The 18,681-nt window shown below is 39.5% G+C and overlaps 1 protein-coding gene across 4 annotated transcripts in view; it reads right to left on the bottom strand.

Annotated features, from left to right (window-relative positions):
• The window catches only part of LOC121652818 (contactin-associated protein-like 4), a 127,067-nt gene that overhangs the window by 23,399 nt on the left and 84,987 nt on the right, over nt 1-18,681 (bottom strand). For all 4 annotated transcript variants that reach the window (XM_042005863.1, XM_042005865.1, XM_042005864.1 and 1 more), the window contains 5 exons: nt 2,794-2,913; nt 2,475-2,675; nt 1,680-1,842; nt 906-1,033; nt 154-324 (listed from right to left, as the gene is read on the bottom strand). In XM_042005863.1, coding sequence (XP_041861797.1) covers nt 154-324; nt 906-1,033; nt 1,680-1,842; nt 2,475-2,675; nt 2,794-2,913 — 783 coding nt within the window. The remainder of the gene's footprint in view (nt 1-153; nt 325-905; nt 1,034-1,679; nt 1,843-2,474; nt 2,676-2,793; nt 2,914-18,681) is intronic.

Genomic DNA, 18,681 nt, shown 5'->3' with positions numbered 1-18,681 from the left:
ATGAAACAAACTGCATGTCACTCTGCAGCTATGCTCACTAATACACAAAACAAACCATAACCCTAATGCAGCCTCCCAATTATGAAGCATTATAAGAAAAAATAAGAACAAATTTCAGTAATATTGAAGTAAGAAATTGTTGGTTTTACTTACAACTGAGTTCTATCCGTATAAAGTCATTGATGCCCAGATTTTCAAGGAAGACTCCAGATGAAAATGTTGTTTTAAACAGAAAAGAGATGTCTGCATTCAGATCTCCGTGAAAGGTGGGAAAGTGAAGGTAGGATGTCTCCTTGTCAAAAAATGCAGCATTCCAGTAGTTCTCTGCAAGACAGAAATACTTCTGAGACTTGTAAAAACATTTTTTCCCTTTTTTAGTTTTTTTTTTTTTTTTTTTTTTTTTTTTTACCCAGACACAGAATTAATTGCTCTGGGGGGAAAAAAAGTTCATTAAAGAAAATTCATTATAATGGCTGCATAATGAAAACCATGTAAGAAACAAATGAACCAACTGTTCACCTAATGAGCTAAAAACAAAGCTACAACTCAAGCAATGCTCTCATCTATGCTGATTTATCTTATGGTATTGATTTATTTACTCATTTGTCTTAAGGCTGGCATCATAAGCAATTACAATAAATATATATATAATAATTATTTATATATTCTATACTTGGCAATCATATTTTTATGTGGGTCTGCTAATTATCTAACATAATTAGCTGCTGTCTAATTTTTCATTAAAAAGTTAAATAGCAGGAGGAAGATTGGATACAAGGATTACTTTTATTCATTGTATGGTTGGATAAAATTTATATTATATCATATTAATTATATCCCATTAAAAATCTTCAGTGTGCATCCTCAGTATTGTGCTGAGAAGCAACCACCTAAACTGGACTTACTGTCACCATGACAACGGAGGGGCCCCACCCTGTAGGCTGCCTCTGACCCTGGCTGCTGGATGTCACCCAGAACAAGAGACCTTACTGGGAGGCTGCCCTTATGGGTCAGCAAGCCAGAGTCATTGGTCCTGAGGTACAAGGTGAAAGAGAAAGAGGAGGAGGAGGTAAAGAAAAAAAGAGAAGGTAAAAAAAAGGTGAGGAGAGTGATTACAAAAATTAGAAAAAGAGGCAGTGAAGAGACACTGAAAAGTTTGTGCTCTACTAAACTGAAACTAAATTGAAAAGGTGGATAAAACTGTATTAAGAAGGCTAACTGTGTGTCAGCTATGGCAATTTGTTCTCAGAGGTTTAATGGTGGATGTTCCCACAGCTAGCAAAAATGATATTTTGTGTTGTTTCTAAACAAATGCAGCTACAATGATTACCCTCATACACACTTTGTTCTATTATATTCCAGCAGCCTGTTTATTTGATACAAAATTAATAAAAATAAATCTTAAAATAATGCTGCATATGGCACATGTGAATTCGAAGAGATTCTGACAGCAGGAGAAAGTATTTATTCTATGTATTTAATTTAATTAGGAATAATAGAAAGAAATGCTTTTATGGATGAAGCAGTATACAGTAGCAGGATTACGGTCTTAGGACAATTAACAACAGAACATTTTTAAAGCTGCAAACAAGACAATGCATTGTTGTTTTTATGATAACCAATTGATCAGTGTAACTTATGAACACAACTGATGCATACATACATACAGTGTAAAGTACCATTGATCATAGTCAGCATCACAGTTGCAGTAGTAACTTGAGTCCAGACAGTTGTCCTGCAGACCGCATGCACACTGCCGGCTGCCAGATAGAGCTCCACTGCTGTATGTCTGGATCTGACTTGGATCTGGACCTCCCACCCACCAGCTGAATGGAGAACCATCTTAAACACACCCACAACCACACAAAACATCAACAAATTTCTATCAAACAAAGATAAATTCCAAATCAATTCAACATTAGCCAGAAAATGAGTCCCGAGATTGACTGATGCTTGTAAAACATAAAGTTCAAATGATTTGTATTTTCAATCCAACATTTTTTGTAGCTGAATATTTTCACACTTCAGAAAATAGAAGATTTATCGATCTCAGCTACTATCTTTCTTCTCCTTCTGTCTGTTTTTGGTGCATCCAGTACTAGTTCACTGGTCAAAACATGGTGAAATACTTTCTCTTATACATGCATAATTTGAACCAATTTGTGTAATAAACAAAAACCCACCCAGAAACAGATGCAGCTGATCAGTTAATATTTACTTGAACAAAAGAAATATAACTGTTTTAATTAGCACCTTAATGGACTGTATTAGCAGTTCATGCCACTCCGCTTTGGTTCCAAATATAGAGTTCACAGATGCAAAAAATGCTTGATTTGCAAGGAAGTTGCCTGTAGCCATTTTAACTAAATCTACCAATGTATTCATTCTTATATTTTAGAGGAAATTGAGATATATGTCATTCCTGGATCTTTAAATAGCATAAAAAATCAACAAGCATTTTTCTCCAGACCCACCAGGAGTGTTGAGGAGGCGAGACCTCCTACAGTGGTAGAATAACTCCTGCTCACAGTACTCTGACTGACTGATGATGGTTGCTAGTTGCTCCTCTTCAGAAGAGTAGTCAAAGTGGGCAAAGTGTTGACTTCTCTCAGGAGAAAACTGAACTCTGGTCAGCTCTGTGTTATTGTGCTGTATCACAATCCATGTTTTGTCCTCTAGTAGTGAAGCACAGAGAATAGAAAGATAAAGTATGCTGTGCAGTAGGGGAGGTCCCAAACAATCATCCATACTCAGAAACATCAAGAATATGTATGAAATACAAATGAGTTTTACCTGTCATGTTACAATAAACAAGCTGGGATTTGACTGGTCCACTACCGTCCACATCTATATGATAGAATCCAGATGTACTGCCTTTGTGTTTATACATCTCACATGACTGTTCGTAGATTGCTACAGAGGGAAACATTAACAGAATAACAAACAGAACATTGAAGAGTCATGAACAAGCATGCAAAATACTTCATAAATATGTTGTTAATTTCTAAAATCAATGTTGGAATCCACTGTACTCCAACTATACTATATAGATTTTAAACCCACCCAGTTTTTCACATTCATGGGCCAAAGTTGAAGAGACCCTATACCACTTTAGTCTGGAGATTTCATTTCAATCATTCTAAGCATCCATTTCTAATAAATAGCTGTCATGTCACAAAATGATTCAGATACTGTTTTCACAGTTTCTTTTCTTGGAATATGAAATTCTGCAACATTACAAAAATCCTCAACCTTGTGTGCCGTGAATCCCCCCCCATCCACCTGTCACATGTAGGGACGTTTCAAGGAATGTAATCCAAAGAGTGATAGCATAACCGTCATCTGTAAGCAGTGAACTTGTGCCTTCTACTTTGATGTGTGCAAAGGCTTGTTTTATTTCTAATATGCATAAGTGTTTTCAATCATGTAAAGCACTTTGTGATGCCTGTGGCATGAAAAGTGCTTTATAAATAAAATTTGCTTTGATTAAATGCCATAAAAATATATATTTCCACACATTTTTGCTCACAAGTGAATTTGCACTTTAAACATTTCATCTCACAAATAGCACAGTTTGGTTGCTCAAGTTGATATTCAAAGTCATGATCATAATAATTATCTGTAGTAATGTGACAAAGTGCATGTGAGATTGTGTAAGATAAAAAAAAACAGCAGGTGAAAATCAAGAAATAATTAAAAAATAAAATAATGATCTCATGAAATACTCAAATTCAGATATCCAAATCAGCGTGACCACTTCTTCAGAACTAATTTGACACACATTTTGGCAGTGAGTCAGTATAAACAATGCTCCAGAACATTCTGAGCATAAATGAAACAAGCTGGCCCTAAGATCACAAGCCCTTACCAAATTCTGCTTTTTATTTCAACTCTTGTTAAACAACTTCAGTGAGGCTATTTACAACATGGCCGAGTAACAACAAAATGAATTGACCAACACAGCAGGACATTGAAACATTGAAACAAAGGATTAAAATACAAGTATAAAGAGTCAGAGCTTAGAACTGAAAAGCACTTCAGTGCATACTGAACATGGCATGATTGGGACACCTTAATCTTAACTGCATCAGAATAACTTGCTTTAAATGTGCAACACACTTCCATACTCAGCAAGGTTACAAAAAAAAAAAAGTAGCATTAAAATCCAGGAACTAATATAAAAATTTAATAGAAAAGATTTTTTCTCTATGCCAGTTTTGTTCAGTAGAATACTGACAACCAGAAATGAGAGAGTTTTAGAACTCCATCTATTAGCAGCAGAAGAACTTTACCACATTGTAAATCATTTTTTCTCTTTTGACTTTTCCCAAGACCTTTACTTGTGAATTGGCCTTATCCAGCAAAGAGCTGATCTCAACACCAGAGCGTACCAAGATTTAATCAATACTTGGCAGTACAATCAAAGCCACAGTCTCTTTCATTTCTAATTCAACACACTAAAACACTGTAGGCAATCTTAACTATGAAATCTATTTATGTGGAAAGAACAGTCTGCCTTAGGTCTTACTTTCCTATTCTGTCATGTATTCTGCTTCCTATTTACTCCTAAAGGTGCTCATTTTTCCAAACTTGTCATTACTCAAAACATTTATTATTTTCATATTTTATTTCATTCTTCTTTAAATAACAAATGACTGGGGCTGAACTTTGTATTTGTTTTTGAAATATGCTGACTTTTCTTCTATGTGCCTATTGCGATAGCTGCTGTTTGCAAAAGTCAGTGCTTAGCTTAATATTCGTCACCTTTTACCCATTTCTGTCTCATCTTTCTCAGATCGATATGTCTAAAACAAAAGTCACTTGAAACTGCTAGATTAGTTCCTGAATTTCATATAATGCCCTTCAATGACTTTCATTAATAGTTTCATTGAATGTCTGTAACTGTCCTTATATACTTAGTAATAATTGCAAATAACAAACTAAATTCCCCTTTGCCCTAAAATAAGTGAACTATGAACTAACAGAAAAAAAAACAGATGCAAAGAAAACACACACACACACACACACACTTCAAACCCTGAAACCTTAAGACAGAATAAGGTTTGCTCTAAGGATAAAATGCTGAGATTGAACATACAGTACAATCTAAAAGGAGTCCAGAGACCTTAAAAAGTTAACTACTTGAGTCAAGACTTGTGGTGGTTCACCTACACCTCAACAATAAGTGACCCTTGAGGACAGTACATGTTCTGAAGAGGGAAGAAGTGAACAGAAATAAACGAACAAATGAACAAACAAACAAATAAATAAATTAATAAAACAGAGGTCATTTCAGGTATTACCTACCTAACACTTACAATGCGGTCTCTCTCCTTCATAAACAGTTTCACAAACATCCCCACTTTAAATCTTGGGACTAAAGCGTCTCACATGTTGGTCAAGTAGGTAAACAACTGACAGGTGGTTTACCTCTGTGGGCCTACCAGGTCTACCCTGTAGTGGGCGGAATGGACAGGTGGGTCAGTGGGACATGTGACTTCAACAAATCTTAGAGCCGGTTTCAGAGACGAGGCTTAAAGTAAACCAGGACTAGGCCTTAATCAGTAGTTAAGCCGGTACATTTAAGTATTTTCTTAATCTCAGTTTAAGATTGTTTTAGTTAGTCTGACACTACAGAGTCCTGGATTAAGTTATGTAAACCTGGTGATAATAAAACCTAGAATGGAATCAAAAAGATCATGGACTAGCGTGAATCTGAAGATAAAATTGTGGCAGAGTTAAAAAACAAGTAGTCCTTCATGAAAATTTATGAACAAAAACTTTTTCAAACAAGTTTAGCCAAACTACGTAATTAGTTTAAAAGCCACAACACGTAAACCGTAAACACTAAAAACTGTTCCACACATGTCATTTTTATACTATGATATCACTTATGTACCTGCAACAGCAGCACCATCACCCTGACAGAGACTCAAAAAGGTGAAAATTTAGAAGTTAGAAAAAAAAAAAAAAAAAAAAAAAAACGAGCAAAAATCAAATCTAAAAAGAGGAATATGAAATTTAAATTAATTCTGCAAACTGAATTGAATGTGCAATTAAAACAGAAAGCCAAAGAAACCCTAATGAGACAACAGTAATTAACCATTGTGCTAGATAATATGAAAGTGAAAATAAATATTTTTTCATTTAAATATTTATGAGTGTATTTCAATTGCTATAAACTACATTTAAAATGAGCCTTGTTTAACTCACTTATCAGTCACAAAGCATTTATTTTGTACATAACAAATAAAATCAAATAGAAAGCAATCAAAAATCAAGCAACCCGACCCTGACCTGGCTCTGAAAAAAAATAAATAAATAAAAGAAACAGTGATCGATCTGCAGGCGCGCAGTATGACGGATAATCTTGTATTTGCAGGAATCCCAGAACAACAAGATGAGGATACTGAGAAGACAATTAAATACTTTATCCAAACCCAGCTGAAGCTGCCTGAGGACACGGTAAGGGACATCTACTTTCACTGAGTTCATTGTTTGGATGGAGAAGGTGGACTGAGGCCGATTGTGGCAAAATTCATGAGCTTCAAGCAGGAAGAGCAGCTGAAGAACCGAGAACAGAAATTCTCCACAAGGAGTTCCAGGCGCTACGTGAATCGTTAGAATTCAGCCAGAAGCAGGTGGAAACTCTGGCTATAGAAAATGCTGGTCTCAGAGAGTCGGTAAAATCCCTCACCGAGGTCTTGACCAGTCTCTTGGAAGAAAATAAGAAGATGAAGGAAACGGTGATCGATCTATAGGTGCGGAGCATGAGAGAGAACCTGGTATTTGCAGGGATTCCAGAGCAGACGGAGGAGGACCCCGAGACCACGGTGAAAAACTTCATCAAAACGCACCTGAAGCTCCCGGAGGAAACGATGAAAAACATCTCCTTTCACAGAGTCCATTGTCTCGGCGAGAGGAAACCCGGGGCCAGCAGACCAAGACTGATTGTAGCAAAGTTCGTCAGCTTCAAACAGAAGGAGCAGGTGAAGAACAAGGGCCGCGAAATGAATGGAATGAACTTTGGAGTAAATGACCAATATCCGAGAGAGATCCTGGACCGACGGAGAGTCCTGTTTCCCATCAGGAAAAAATCCATCACTGAAGGTGCTTGCGCTATCATCGCGGTGGATAAATTATTTATTAATGGACAGCTGTACCGCAACCCAGACATCACTCCGTGGCTCTACTGACTTGGTATGTGCTTTAATTTTCCTGTATTCTCACTAGATTATGTTATATCCATGAAACTGCCATAAAAGATCATTTAGTTAACAGTAAATCCACTGCCCATCTCCACTACACTGTTCTCAGCACAGATGCGTTTTTTAAATTACTGTTTTCCTTTGGTACTGTCGCTCTTTTCACTCTTTAAACTTCTTCTCACCGACCCTTTAACGGTTATTGGTAATCCCACTTGTCATTATATTATATACACATCAGCACTTTTCATGATTCACCGGAACTCACACAGAACAGCACAAGCGCACATAGATTATTCTACTCTACATAATCTGGAATCCACAGTCATTTCTTTAGACGCAGAAAAAGCATTTGACCGAGTAAACTGGAAATTTTTATTTGCAACGTTAAACAAATTTGGGTTTGGGTCATCTTTCATAGATTGGATAAAAATATTATATAACAACCCAAATGCATGTGTGAAGATCAATGATCAAACTTCTCCAAGCTTCTGTTTACAGAGAGGAACCAGACAGGGCTGCCAGCTTTCTCCATCACTCTTTGCTATTTTTATTGAACCCCTAGCTGCTGCCATAAGACAAAATAAAGAGATTAAAGGAATCCATGCCAAAAATATAGAACATAAGATAAGTCTTTATGCTGATGATGTATTACTTTTCCTGCAGAACTCACCGACATCTCTCCCCCAGACAATCACACTTATTAACACATTCTCATCAATATCTGACTACTCTATTAACTGGTCTAAGACTATTGTTATGGCCATTAACTGTAACCTACAAAACATACCCAATAGTACAATACAGTCTGGAAACATTAGATATCTAGACATATACATTTCCCCCAGGTTATCAGAACTAACAAAGCTAAATTATGTCCAGCTACTTAAAGCAATAGAGGATGATCTCTCACGGTGGAGGAGCTTACCCATATCACTCATGGGGAGGGTTGCCACAGTTAAAATGATGGTTCTATCTAAAGTAAACTACCTGTTTTCAATGATACGCACTAAACCATCCTCCAGCTGGTTTAAGTTACTGGACTCACATATATCTAAATTTCTATGGAAAAACAAGCCATAAGTTATCAGTCTAAAAACTTTACAACAGACTAAAGATAGAGGCGGATTGGAGCTACCCAATTTTAATCATGTTTTCTTAGCTAACAAGCTGCAGTATATCTCCAAATGGCTTAAACCTAGCAGTCTGGATGAATCATGGTTAGATGTAGATTAAGCATTATGTGAGGATCTGGTTATCCATCAAAACACATAAGTGTTTTAAAAGCATCAATATCAGTTCCTCTTTAGTGGCTTGGTGGGAATTTCTAAAAATAACTAAATCCTCACTTTTTCCATGTAAGTTTACACCCCTCTGGAACAACCCTGGCATCCTGCAAAACAAAAAGCTTATCAATTTTATTCAATGGAAAAATAAAAGAATAAAACAGTTAGAACATATAATAGAAAATGGAAACTTCTTCTCATTTAATATTCTCACTTCACAATGTGGAATCAGTAGCAAAACATTTTTAGAATATCACCAGCTTAAATCTATTATATGTAAAAAAATATACCATTAATCAATTAAACTTACAGCTACCTATTAGGGTGGCAGAATTCATGAATCTCAATGCCCCAAAGCTACTTTCAAAAACATAAAGACTATTATCTAAACTAGAAGACTCAATCTGTCTTCCAACTTCAAAATGGGAGGGTGACTTATCCAGTAACTTTAATAAAGATAAATGGTCACAAATATGTTTAAACACCTTTAAAATGACTAAGAATTCAAACATGCAACTGATACAATTCAAAATTCTGCATAGAACTCATTATACAGGACAAAGGATGTTCAGGATGGGTCTGTCACAATCAAACATCTGCCCACACTGCAATGAAAACACACCTGACAACTATCTCCATGCCTTGTGGTCCTGCACACCTGTCCGCAGGTTCTGGCTTCAGGTATGTGTGGACATGTCAACATGGTTTAAATGTAATATTCCTGCAAACCACGCACTGTGTCTACTAGGTGACTTGGGTGACATTAATATGGCAATTAACTCTGCACACATGATACAAACAGCATTATGCATCGCAAATAAAATTATCCTTGTGAACTGAAAAACCAAAAATAATCTGTGTATTCAGCAGTTTAGGAATCTCTCAGTAGAGAGTAGAGCACCTCCGAGGTGGTGAGTTCCGTATGTGCCGGGGGTCTAGGCCTGCCCGGATGTGCTGCCATTGTGTGGGTTGGTGCATGCCCTGGTGTCTGGTTGCCACCCTGGGACCCAGGGTATGGCCCGGGGGCAGGAGGGGTGTAGGGGTTTGAAGGAGGGCTGAGTGGGATTCGGGGGATTATAGGGGGAGGTGCTGGGGTGTGAGACAGGGATGCTTGTATGTTGTGTGTGTGTCTATGCTTTGGATGATGTTTGTGTGGGTGTGGGGGTATGTTTGTGTGCGTGCGTATGCATGTGTTAGGATGAATGGGAGTGTGTCTGGGGAGTGAGAGTGGGAGGGTTGTATGCTGTGTGAGTGTTTATATTGTGTGGGTGGGGCTGAGGAGGCATGCATGTGTTAGGATGAGCAGGAGTGTGCAAGGAAAAAGGTGTGTGCATGTGTTTCTGTGTGTGGTTGGGGCGGGGTTACGTGCACTCGTGGCGGGGGGGCCTGGGCGGCCTGGGGGTGGTGTGCCGTGGGTCTGCTGCTGTCCCCATCCTCTCATTCCCCTTAGGGATGTGGTGGGGTGGGTACCTTCTGGGGTTGGTGACGGCTCACTGGCTGTGGTCCCTGAATGGCCCGGTTGTGGGGGGCGGCCTCTCCTGGCCTGTCTTGCCCTGGGGGACGTCCTGGGGAGCGGGGGTGCCTAATGCCACTAGAGGCTCAACATCCAGAGGGAAGCAACTTCCCTCTGGACGTACATCCCCGGACCCCATCTTACTTCCCGCTCTCTGTCTCTCTCTCTCACACACACAGACGTAGGGAGTTGGGAGGCGTGGAGACATGCGGGGTGGAGCGGAGGGGGCCATTCAGTGGTCTCCTTGATGCACCCCATGGCGACTCGCCTCTCAGTTTTAATTGCACCGAGACACCAAAACACAAGAAACACAACACACAAACAACACCTGGGGGGCATGGCATGCGGTGCATGTCGGGCGGGCCCACTTAGGTGGCCCGGCTCCCAGCTCATTGCGGTCACTGCCCCTCAATTTTAATTGCACACAACACACACTATAAACAGTCAGGAGCAGGGAGGGAGAGGGTATTGGGGACCTCTCACACCCCTGTTCCCCCCGTGTGTGGCCGGGGGCAAGCGGAGGGAGGTGGTTGCCCCGGGGCCGGGTCCCGGGGTGGCTGCGCTGGTGGGCTGCTGGCTCTGTGGGTGTTGGGTCAAGGGGGGGTGCTTGGGGCTTGCTGTCCTCTGGTCCGTCTGGGGTGTCCCCCACGGGGCACGGTGGGTGGGTTATGTGTGACGTGACTGTGTGATGGTGAGTGCTTGTAGGTACGGCACAGGGGAGGGTGTAAGTGTGGGGTTATATGGGGTGCAGATTGGAGTAGGTGGGGGGTGAGGGGAGGGGGTCAATGGCACCCTGGTTCCCGGGGTGTGCGGCTGGAACATCTGGGTGTGTGCTGGCCTACGCCGGGTGGCTGTCTGGTCCTCCTAGGCATGTTGCGGGCCCTCTGCCTTTGGGGGGTGGGGCGGCCGCCTCTGGACTCCTGGGGCCCTGGGCCCTTCGCTTGGGCCGGCCTGGGTGGCCGGTCCCTGGTGGGGCTGGCGGCTGCCAATCTTGACCCACTGGGACCTGCGCCCCAAGACCGTAGGGGGCTCTTGCTGGGGCTCTCCTCTGCCGCCCTTCGGGTGGGGCTGGAGTCGTCTTCGTGGTGGGGTAGCTTGGGTTGGTGCTCCGGGACTGCTGCTGAGGGCCCGGGTCTCTGGCCCTGGTCTGCCTCTGACCTCCGTAGAGGCGTGGTCGCATTTGCACGATCTCACTCACTACTCTTCATCACTGATCACTCCTTATTCCTCATGCTCTGCATGCTGACACAGTCACTGCATTGTCCAGTGGGTTTTTATACTAAGAGATAACTCTTTTTTTTATTTTTCCTGTGAATTATTATCTGGTATCTTTCATGATATGTCTTTTTGATTTGGTTATTATTTAAAAACTCTTAATGACTAGCAGCTCTGTTTTTTTTTTGTGTGTGTTTCTGTTTTTGTTTTTGTAAAAGTTGTAGGAAATGTTCTGGTGTGTTCATGTACAGGTGTAACAGTTTGTTGTCTGGTGATGGTGTGGTTTGAAGGGTCATTTCCTTCTGTCTGTGATCTTTTTGTCTCCTTTCTTCTTTCCCTTTTGCTCTTTTTGCTCTTTTCCAACTTTTTCTGTCCCTTTCGGTCAGGTCCAGCAAGATTACATAGATTCCGTGATTCAAAGTAAATAAATAAATAAATGAATCAGATTTTCAAGAGGAGCCTTACCCATAGGCCTCCCCTTGGCAGAGCAAATTTGTTCAGCACGACATAGCAACCAGATTATCATTTTGCTTGCTATGATGCTGGACAGGACAAGTTTAAAAAAAAAAAGAACCGAGAACTGGAGCTGAGAGGAACGGACTTAAAGAGCAACTGGCAGGTTAAGAGCATGATTAATGGTTTGGATTATGCATATTTTATAGTTAATATCTATTTAGTTTTTGTTGAAGTCCGTGAATAAGAAAATAAAGAAATCGGTTATGGACTATTAAAAACTGCTCAAATGACTGTAAAAATCTGTTTTGCCGGAAGTGACGTCACGTAAGGGACTCTGTTATGTACGTTATTGCTAACACCACAGTTATGGCTAACACAACGGAACGGAATGGGCGTGAGATTATGGAGGAAGAAGAAGATAATTTTATTTTTAGAAGTGAAGGACCGGATCCATACAGTTTTGAACCTGAAGCTACAAACAGAGTCACTGACAACCAGCAAAGGAGATCGTTGACGGGAAACAGGCAGCAGATTCAGTCATGGGCAGCTGAAAACATCTGGAGGATTAATCAAACAGCATGGTAAGTGATACAAATGTTTCGTAAATTTTCTTCCACATTAGCCTTCTGAATTGGGCAAGTAATACCTGGTTATGCTGCAGACCAGTGAAAAAATACAGTGTTTGCAATAGCAAATAGATTTTAAAGCCTTTTACTTACTGCAGCCGATAGGAAGACATCCCTGTCCTGCCCCGCCCTGACAGGTTTGTTTTAAAAATCACGTTTCGCCACAAAAAAAACAACTTCAAGCTGCTACTATGTCACTAGCGATTCGTGACAAAACATTGGTTAAATAAAATAGTTCTGTGGCAGATAATGCCTATAAAAGCTGTGCAATGGCTACCCCGTTCACACAGTTGTAGACAGAAAAGCGCTGTTCTAATCAAATCATCTGATGATACATAGGCTAGTGCCCAAAGTAGCCTCGCTAAGGCTCCATCATCTAATCCACGTCGGGTAGCCTAATTAACAGCGCAAAACAGTCATTTTAGACTATAAACAACTTTCTGAATTGTGTTGATTGATCAAGGAATACCAGAGTTATAATCTTTTTTCTGAAGTTGGTCAGACTGGATGTGCGTGTAGTGCGCAAAAAAAGCCCACGCTGTTCTAAACTCATAAATACCTCATAGAATGTACGTGCTGTAATGTCTTAGTTTTACCAGCACTCTCTAAACTTAGAAGCAGACTATTTCAATGGGGTATTTAAATACGCTTAAAAAAAAAAAAAAAAAAAAACTGGAAGAAAATTTGTTGCGCCAGGATGCTGGTTCCATGACGAAGGATGGATCTGCGCACTGGCTGAGCAGATCCATCGCTTGTTTTTTTTTGTTTTGTTTTTTCGCTAAACTTACCTTTTTTTCTAATCCAACACTTGGTCTCAGCTTTTTCAGGATGTGTATAATTTTGCACTTTTTTCCCAATGATAAATAAAGCCTGATTCTGAGGTTTAAAGATATTGTTAAAACAGAAAAACTATTTTTAAAACTGGATTGTAAACCCTTCTGAATAATGGTCATTCCACATATGATGCCATGTGCACTGCAGTCTTAACACTTTATCCCCCAAACAACAGAGCCCACAACTCTCACCCACAATTGGTAATCCCTCTTCCCCCTATATTCAGCAAGGCCAGTGACAACAGAAAAAAGGGCATCTCAGCTTTATGTATTACATGAAATGTTTCAGCATGTTATAAGCAGCTATGACTACGGATGAAATATAAACATTTAATTTTTAAAGCCTGTATGTAAAAGTAAAAAAAATAAAAATCTTTACATGGTTGAACATATATTTACAACACTGTATCTACATTTAACAACAGAAATTCTTTAACAGCATGTTATCTAATTACAGGTGTTTATGTGGACACTGTCAGCCCATGAGCAGTGCGGAGGAGAGCATATGCTGCAGGGAGATTCCTGCAATTTGGAGCCTCGTCGAAGACCTCCATCCACAACCCGAAGGCATTACTTGTGTGGGACAGCATCCTGGGTTCTCTGCATGCTGTTTGAACCCCTGGGTGCTTCAGGTGGCCTACAGCGCTTTCAAGCAGGAACATGGTCCACTTGATCTGACCCAAAATGAACAGTTCAGGTATACTGCCTACAGGCAGATGGTACGCTGGGCACATGGAGTGCTTGGACGACATGTGAGGAAACCTCTTCCAGCATGTGTTGTCTCAGCAATCCGGTTAGCTTTCCCTGATGAACATGGTGTCTACCAAGGTTTCAGATGGCCTGACCTGTAACACATACAAGACATGTCTTCCTATTCTGTAAATTGTAATAATAAATAAAATATTTTGCTTCCATCTCAATGTCATCTTTCTGTTATGATCATCTTCCTGGATTTATTTAATAAGTTCTAATTATTAGAAGCAAAACATCTTATTTAAACTTGTTGCTAGAAGTAAATAAAGCTCAATTAATTTACACAGTCATACAGGAATTACAAAGAGAGAATAGAGATAGAAAATACACTCTGAAATACACAGGCACATATTAGATGGTCCAGAATCTTATGGATTATATAATTCTGCGGGAAAATAGATGGCCATTATTTGAAGAAAATGTGCGCGATGCCTTCAATTATTTACCATATGGCTCCTTCTTTACTGGACGCACAGTGAGTCCACCTTTGCAAACGGGATTAAATATGTTGAAACTGTCCTCAATAATAAGTAGTAAAAAGGGGACAATTCCGTTTTATAAGAAAAGGTTATAAACAGGTTAAAAAACAGAGAGAAAAACTTACTCTGCTCGTCTCCCGTTTCCGATGGGCGGCCCGCGGCTTCCCCGGTGAAGGCAGACGTGATGGGGCACCTGCTGCTGCTAGCATGCTAGCCGTAGCATGAACAGTGGGAACTGCATCAGACCTTAAACGCACTGACCTCATGGTCTTGTACCCCATCTTAAACGCAGTTAGGTCACTAGGCATATAGTCCGTTTCCACAAAGTGTGCGCTGCAAATGACGGAGTTTTTGGGATGAACGGACTTGAAAGTGAAGTCTTGGCGCCTAGCCTGGACAAACCTGACCCAGGAGCGAAAGGTGGGGCTCTTCTTGTTAGGGAAACTGTGGACACGATGTCCAGAGAGACTTGAATTTGTGCAGGATGCACAAACACAAGTATTCACCATGGTGATGTTCCAGAAATCTTTAGTTTTACTATTAGAAGTCTGGAGTAAAAAACACAGCCGATGCCTACGATAAACTGAGCTGATAGCCGCTGGCGTATGGGCTCGTTTACCTTACATGACGTCACGTATCACGTGACAGGAAAAGTTATGTTTTTTAAAGCACTGGATCGCAGACGAGCTGAATTAAGTGCAATTACAAAAAATGAAATTTTAAGAAGCTTTTATTTATGCCACAGTGTCTCTCGGACTTTTTCAAAACGTCATATTGTGGAAAATTCAACCTGAAAGATGCTCTTTAAGCTTCAAGATCAGTTTCCCAAAAGATCCTGGAGAGACGCAAGGTCCTGTTTCCAATCTGGAAAACATTCAGAGAAGAAAGGTCCTGTGCTGTCATCAACATGGATAAATTATTCATTATTGGACAACTTTATCGCAACAAAAATGCCACCCCGTTTCTACTGACCTCAGGTAATCATCACTCATTTAGTTACTATAGTTAATATATTAATCTATCATAAACACACTAAATTTATTAATCCATAACTGTACACCTTCTGCTAATCTCTATAATTCTTTTTGTTGATGGGTTTTTGGATTTTTTATGGGATGGTTTTGGTGTTTATTATTTTTCTTCTCCTCATCTCTTTCAATTAACTGCTATTTTACTTTAATATGCCATATTAACAGTAGTGTTTAAGGCACGCACAGATGGTCACATTCCATACACAAAATAAATCTACAACACAGAGTATATTAAAAAACACCAAAACTCACCCACAATTCACACACACTCAAAGCATGTGGATAAACTGAACATAAGGAGACCTATGAGAACATTACTGACAAAGGTGGATTCACTCATATAATCATAGACTCGCAACAAACATACACACAAGGATGCACTTATGCAGGCACACGTACACATACACACTCTTTCCTAAGCATCCAACACTTTACTAGTCTGAGCATGAGCACTTGCAGAAAAATCTTACAATTAATATTTGGAAAATTCAGCAACTCTCCCTATTGGCCTCACAGAGAAGTGATACATAAAACATCTGCTTTGCCACGTGGAATGTACATGGAGCTGGTTCCGGGAGAAGAAGTTGAATGTTTTTAATAGATTGAAGGATTTACAGGCAAACATTGTCTTGCTACAGGAGATTCACATTAAATGAACAGATAATGTGCTATTTACAGCAGTTTCCTCATGTGTATTCAGCCTGTTTTAATTCCAGGCAAAAGGGGTAACCATTCTAATAAACAGAAAAGTTCATTTTACCACTAATAGCACAATTATAGGAAGATTTATAATAATTACATTATCCAAACAAAGTATGACGTTATGCATTGCTAAAATATATGAACCAAATGTTGATGACCACTCTTTTTTCCAATTCTTTTTCACCTCAATCTCCAATCACTTAGATAACACACTCATTCTTGGAGGAGACTTCAACGTGGCATTAAATTCATCAGGAACGGACAGGCTGGAAACAACAGGAAACAATCAGGTCTGGCAGTCAACATAGGTTGTTAAACAATATCTGGAGGATTGTGGTCTTTGTGATACTTTTGCTCACAGCACCCCACTTCTAGAGAGTACACCTTTTTTTCATCAGCGCACCACTCATATTCTAGTATAGATTATTTCTTAGATAACAGCTCTTTAATGAGCGATTTTGGCAACTAGAGTCCGTCACTATCAGTGACCATGCACCAGCCTCATTTACTTTAATTGATTAATCCACCATCTAGAAAGTGGAGATTTAATCATTACTTTAAGATCCTGTGTGAATGTGTGTGTGAATGGGTAAATGTGATGTATATTGTAAAGCACTTTGGGTAAATAAATACAGACCATTTACCATCAGTTACCTCAAAAGAGAATGGTCTTTGTGTAGAAAATAATAGACCTACTAGGGACATCAGCATGTGTTCTTAGGGATGCAGGAAAGGCAGTAATGAAAGGGAAATAATCAAATTTTTTATCACATAAGAAAAAGGAGAGTTTAAGAACTGGGGCGGCGTGGCTCAGCAAGGTAGAGTGGTCGTCTTGTAACCCAAGGGTTGCCGGTTCGATCCTTGGCCAAGTCGAGTTCATGTCGAGGTTTCCTTGGGCAAGACACCAAACCCCTAATTGCTCCTGATGGGTCGTGGTTAAGCGCATTGCATGGCAGCTTCCGCCATCAGTGTGTGAATGTGTGTGTGAATGGGTGAATGTAATGTATGATGCAAAGCGCTTTGGGTATCATCCCAGGTACAGTAAAGCGCTATATAAATACGGACCATTTACCATTTATCTGAACTAGTGCTTAGAATTAAGTCTCTAGAAAATGCCTACAGGACTTCTCCAGAAGAACACGTAATAAACAGTAAAAGGAAAGCTAAATCTGAAATGAATAAAATAAAAGACAAAAAAAAAAAAAAAACTCAGTATCTACTGCAAAAACTTTGCATGGAGAACTTTGAACATAGCAACAAATTGGGAAGATTCCTGGCTAATCAATTAAAAGCAGACAAGGAGAAAATAACCTAACTCTCCTAAGGATTCAGCAGAAAGTATCACCCATAATCCTGACACTTGATCGTCATTAAAACACAGACTCATTTACAAGAGACCTAACTGAACATGCATGCCTTTGGTTGCCACCTTCCATCTAATGCCATTGCTGATATTGCTGGTTGAACACAGAGAAACTTGCATACAGAATGGAATATGAACTAATACAGAACAATGCTATAACTACTATTATTAGTTTTAATACAATTATTTAACATGCTGAGGGCTCAACCCTCCAAGGTAATTTGGAAAGAAGAAGGAGAGAGAGGGAGAGCAATTTTTTCATGTCCTCCCCAGGAATATTCTCTGAAATTTTCAGGTTTACTTTCCCCCTGCAAAAAATGAAATGGGATTTTTGCCCCTGTAATAGATAATGCAACCAACACTGAATTGCTCAGCACATAGTTTAGTTATTCAGTGTAATACCAGTGTTCATTACCTCCAACTTTTGCATCAGTATCAAACATAAATTGCTAACAGCAAAAAAAAAAAAAAAAAAAAAGTTTTTGGTAAAGTGATAATAAATCATATCCCTGGTTAGCCCATAAATAAAATTTCCAAGTTCTCTATAACCTTGTCATAAGGTGAAGCAAGAAGCAGTCCAAGATTAGTGTACTTGCTTCAATCCACCAGAAATATACATGTTTTTCCAGCGACTGAAAATCAAATAAAAAATTTTACATTTCAGGTTTAAAATTTAAACAAGAAGAAGAAGAAAAAGAAGTTGGCAGGTGGGTGCTGGAGCAGTGCTTGATGCATGCGCTTTGAAGAAAGAAGTGGGAGAAAATTGTAGCTTTCATCAATAGCAGAGAAAAGCTCCACTGGGAGAAAGTTCTTTCTTTAGCTTTTTCCCAGTGGATAAAATGACTTTATTTCTTCATTATGTATCACTAAGTGACTAATTTTCAAATGAAGCAAATCAAATTCGAGACAAAATTATCCACACCTCCAAAATGCAATTCTAACTAATTACAGGTAAACTATTCACAACAGCTTCTGATTGATGTATGATTGTTTCTGTGCTCAGTTGTGAGTGAAGTGACGACTTCAGTAAAAAGTCAACTGTCACATCACTTTACACAAACATATACATAATGATGTTAAATACATGTTTAAAATGAACAAATAAAATAAGCAGCCTAGAGATGGCTGGATCTGCAGAAAATGGAAAATGAGACCTTTTAATACTTTTAAATTAAATGCAATTCTAATTTACTGAGCATAATGAAGTACCAACAATCAG

This window comes from Melanotaenia boesemani, chromosome 14 (genome assembly GCF_017639745.1).
Source record: "Melanotaenia boesemani isolate fMelBoe1 chromosome 14, fMelBoe1.pri, whole genome shotgun sequence".
NCBI lineage: Eukaryota > Metazoa > Chordata > Actinopteri > Atheriniformes > Melanotaeniidae > Melanotaenia > Melanotaenia boesemani.
The sequence above is the reverse complement of the archived record's forward strand: the minus strand, read 5'-3'. Positions and strand labels throughout refer to the sequence as shown.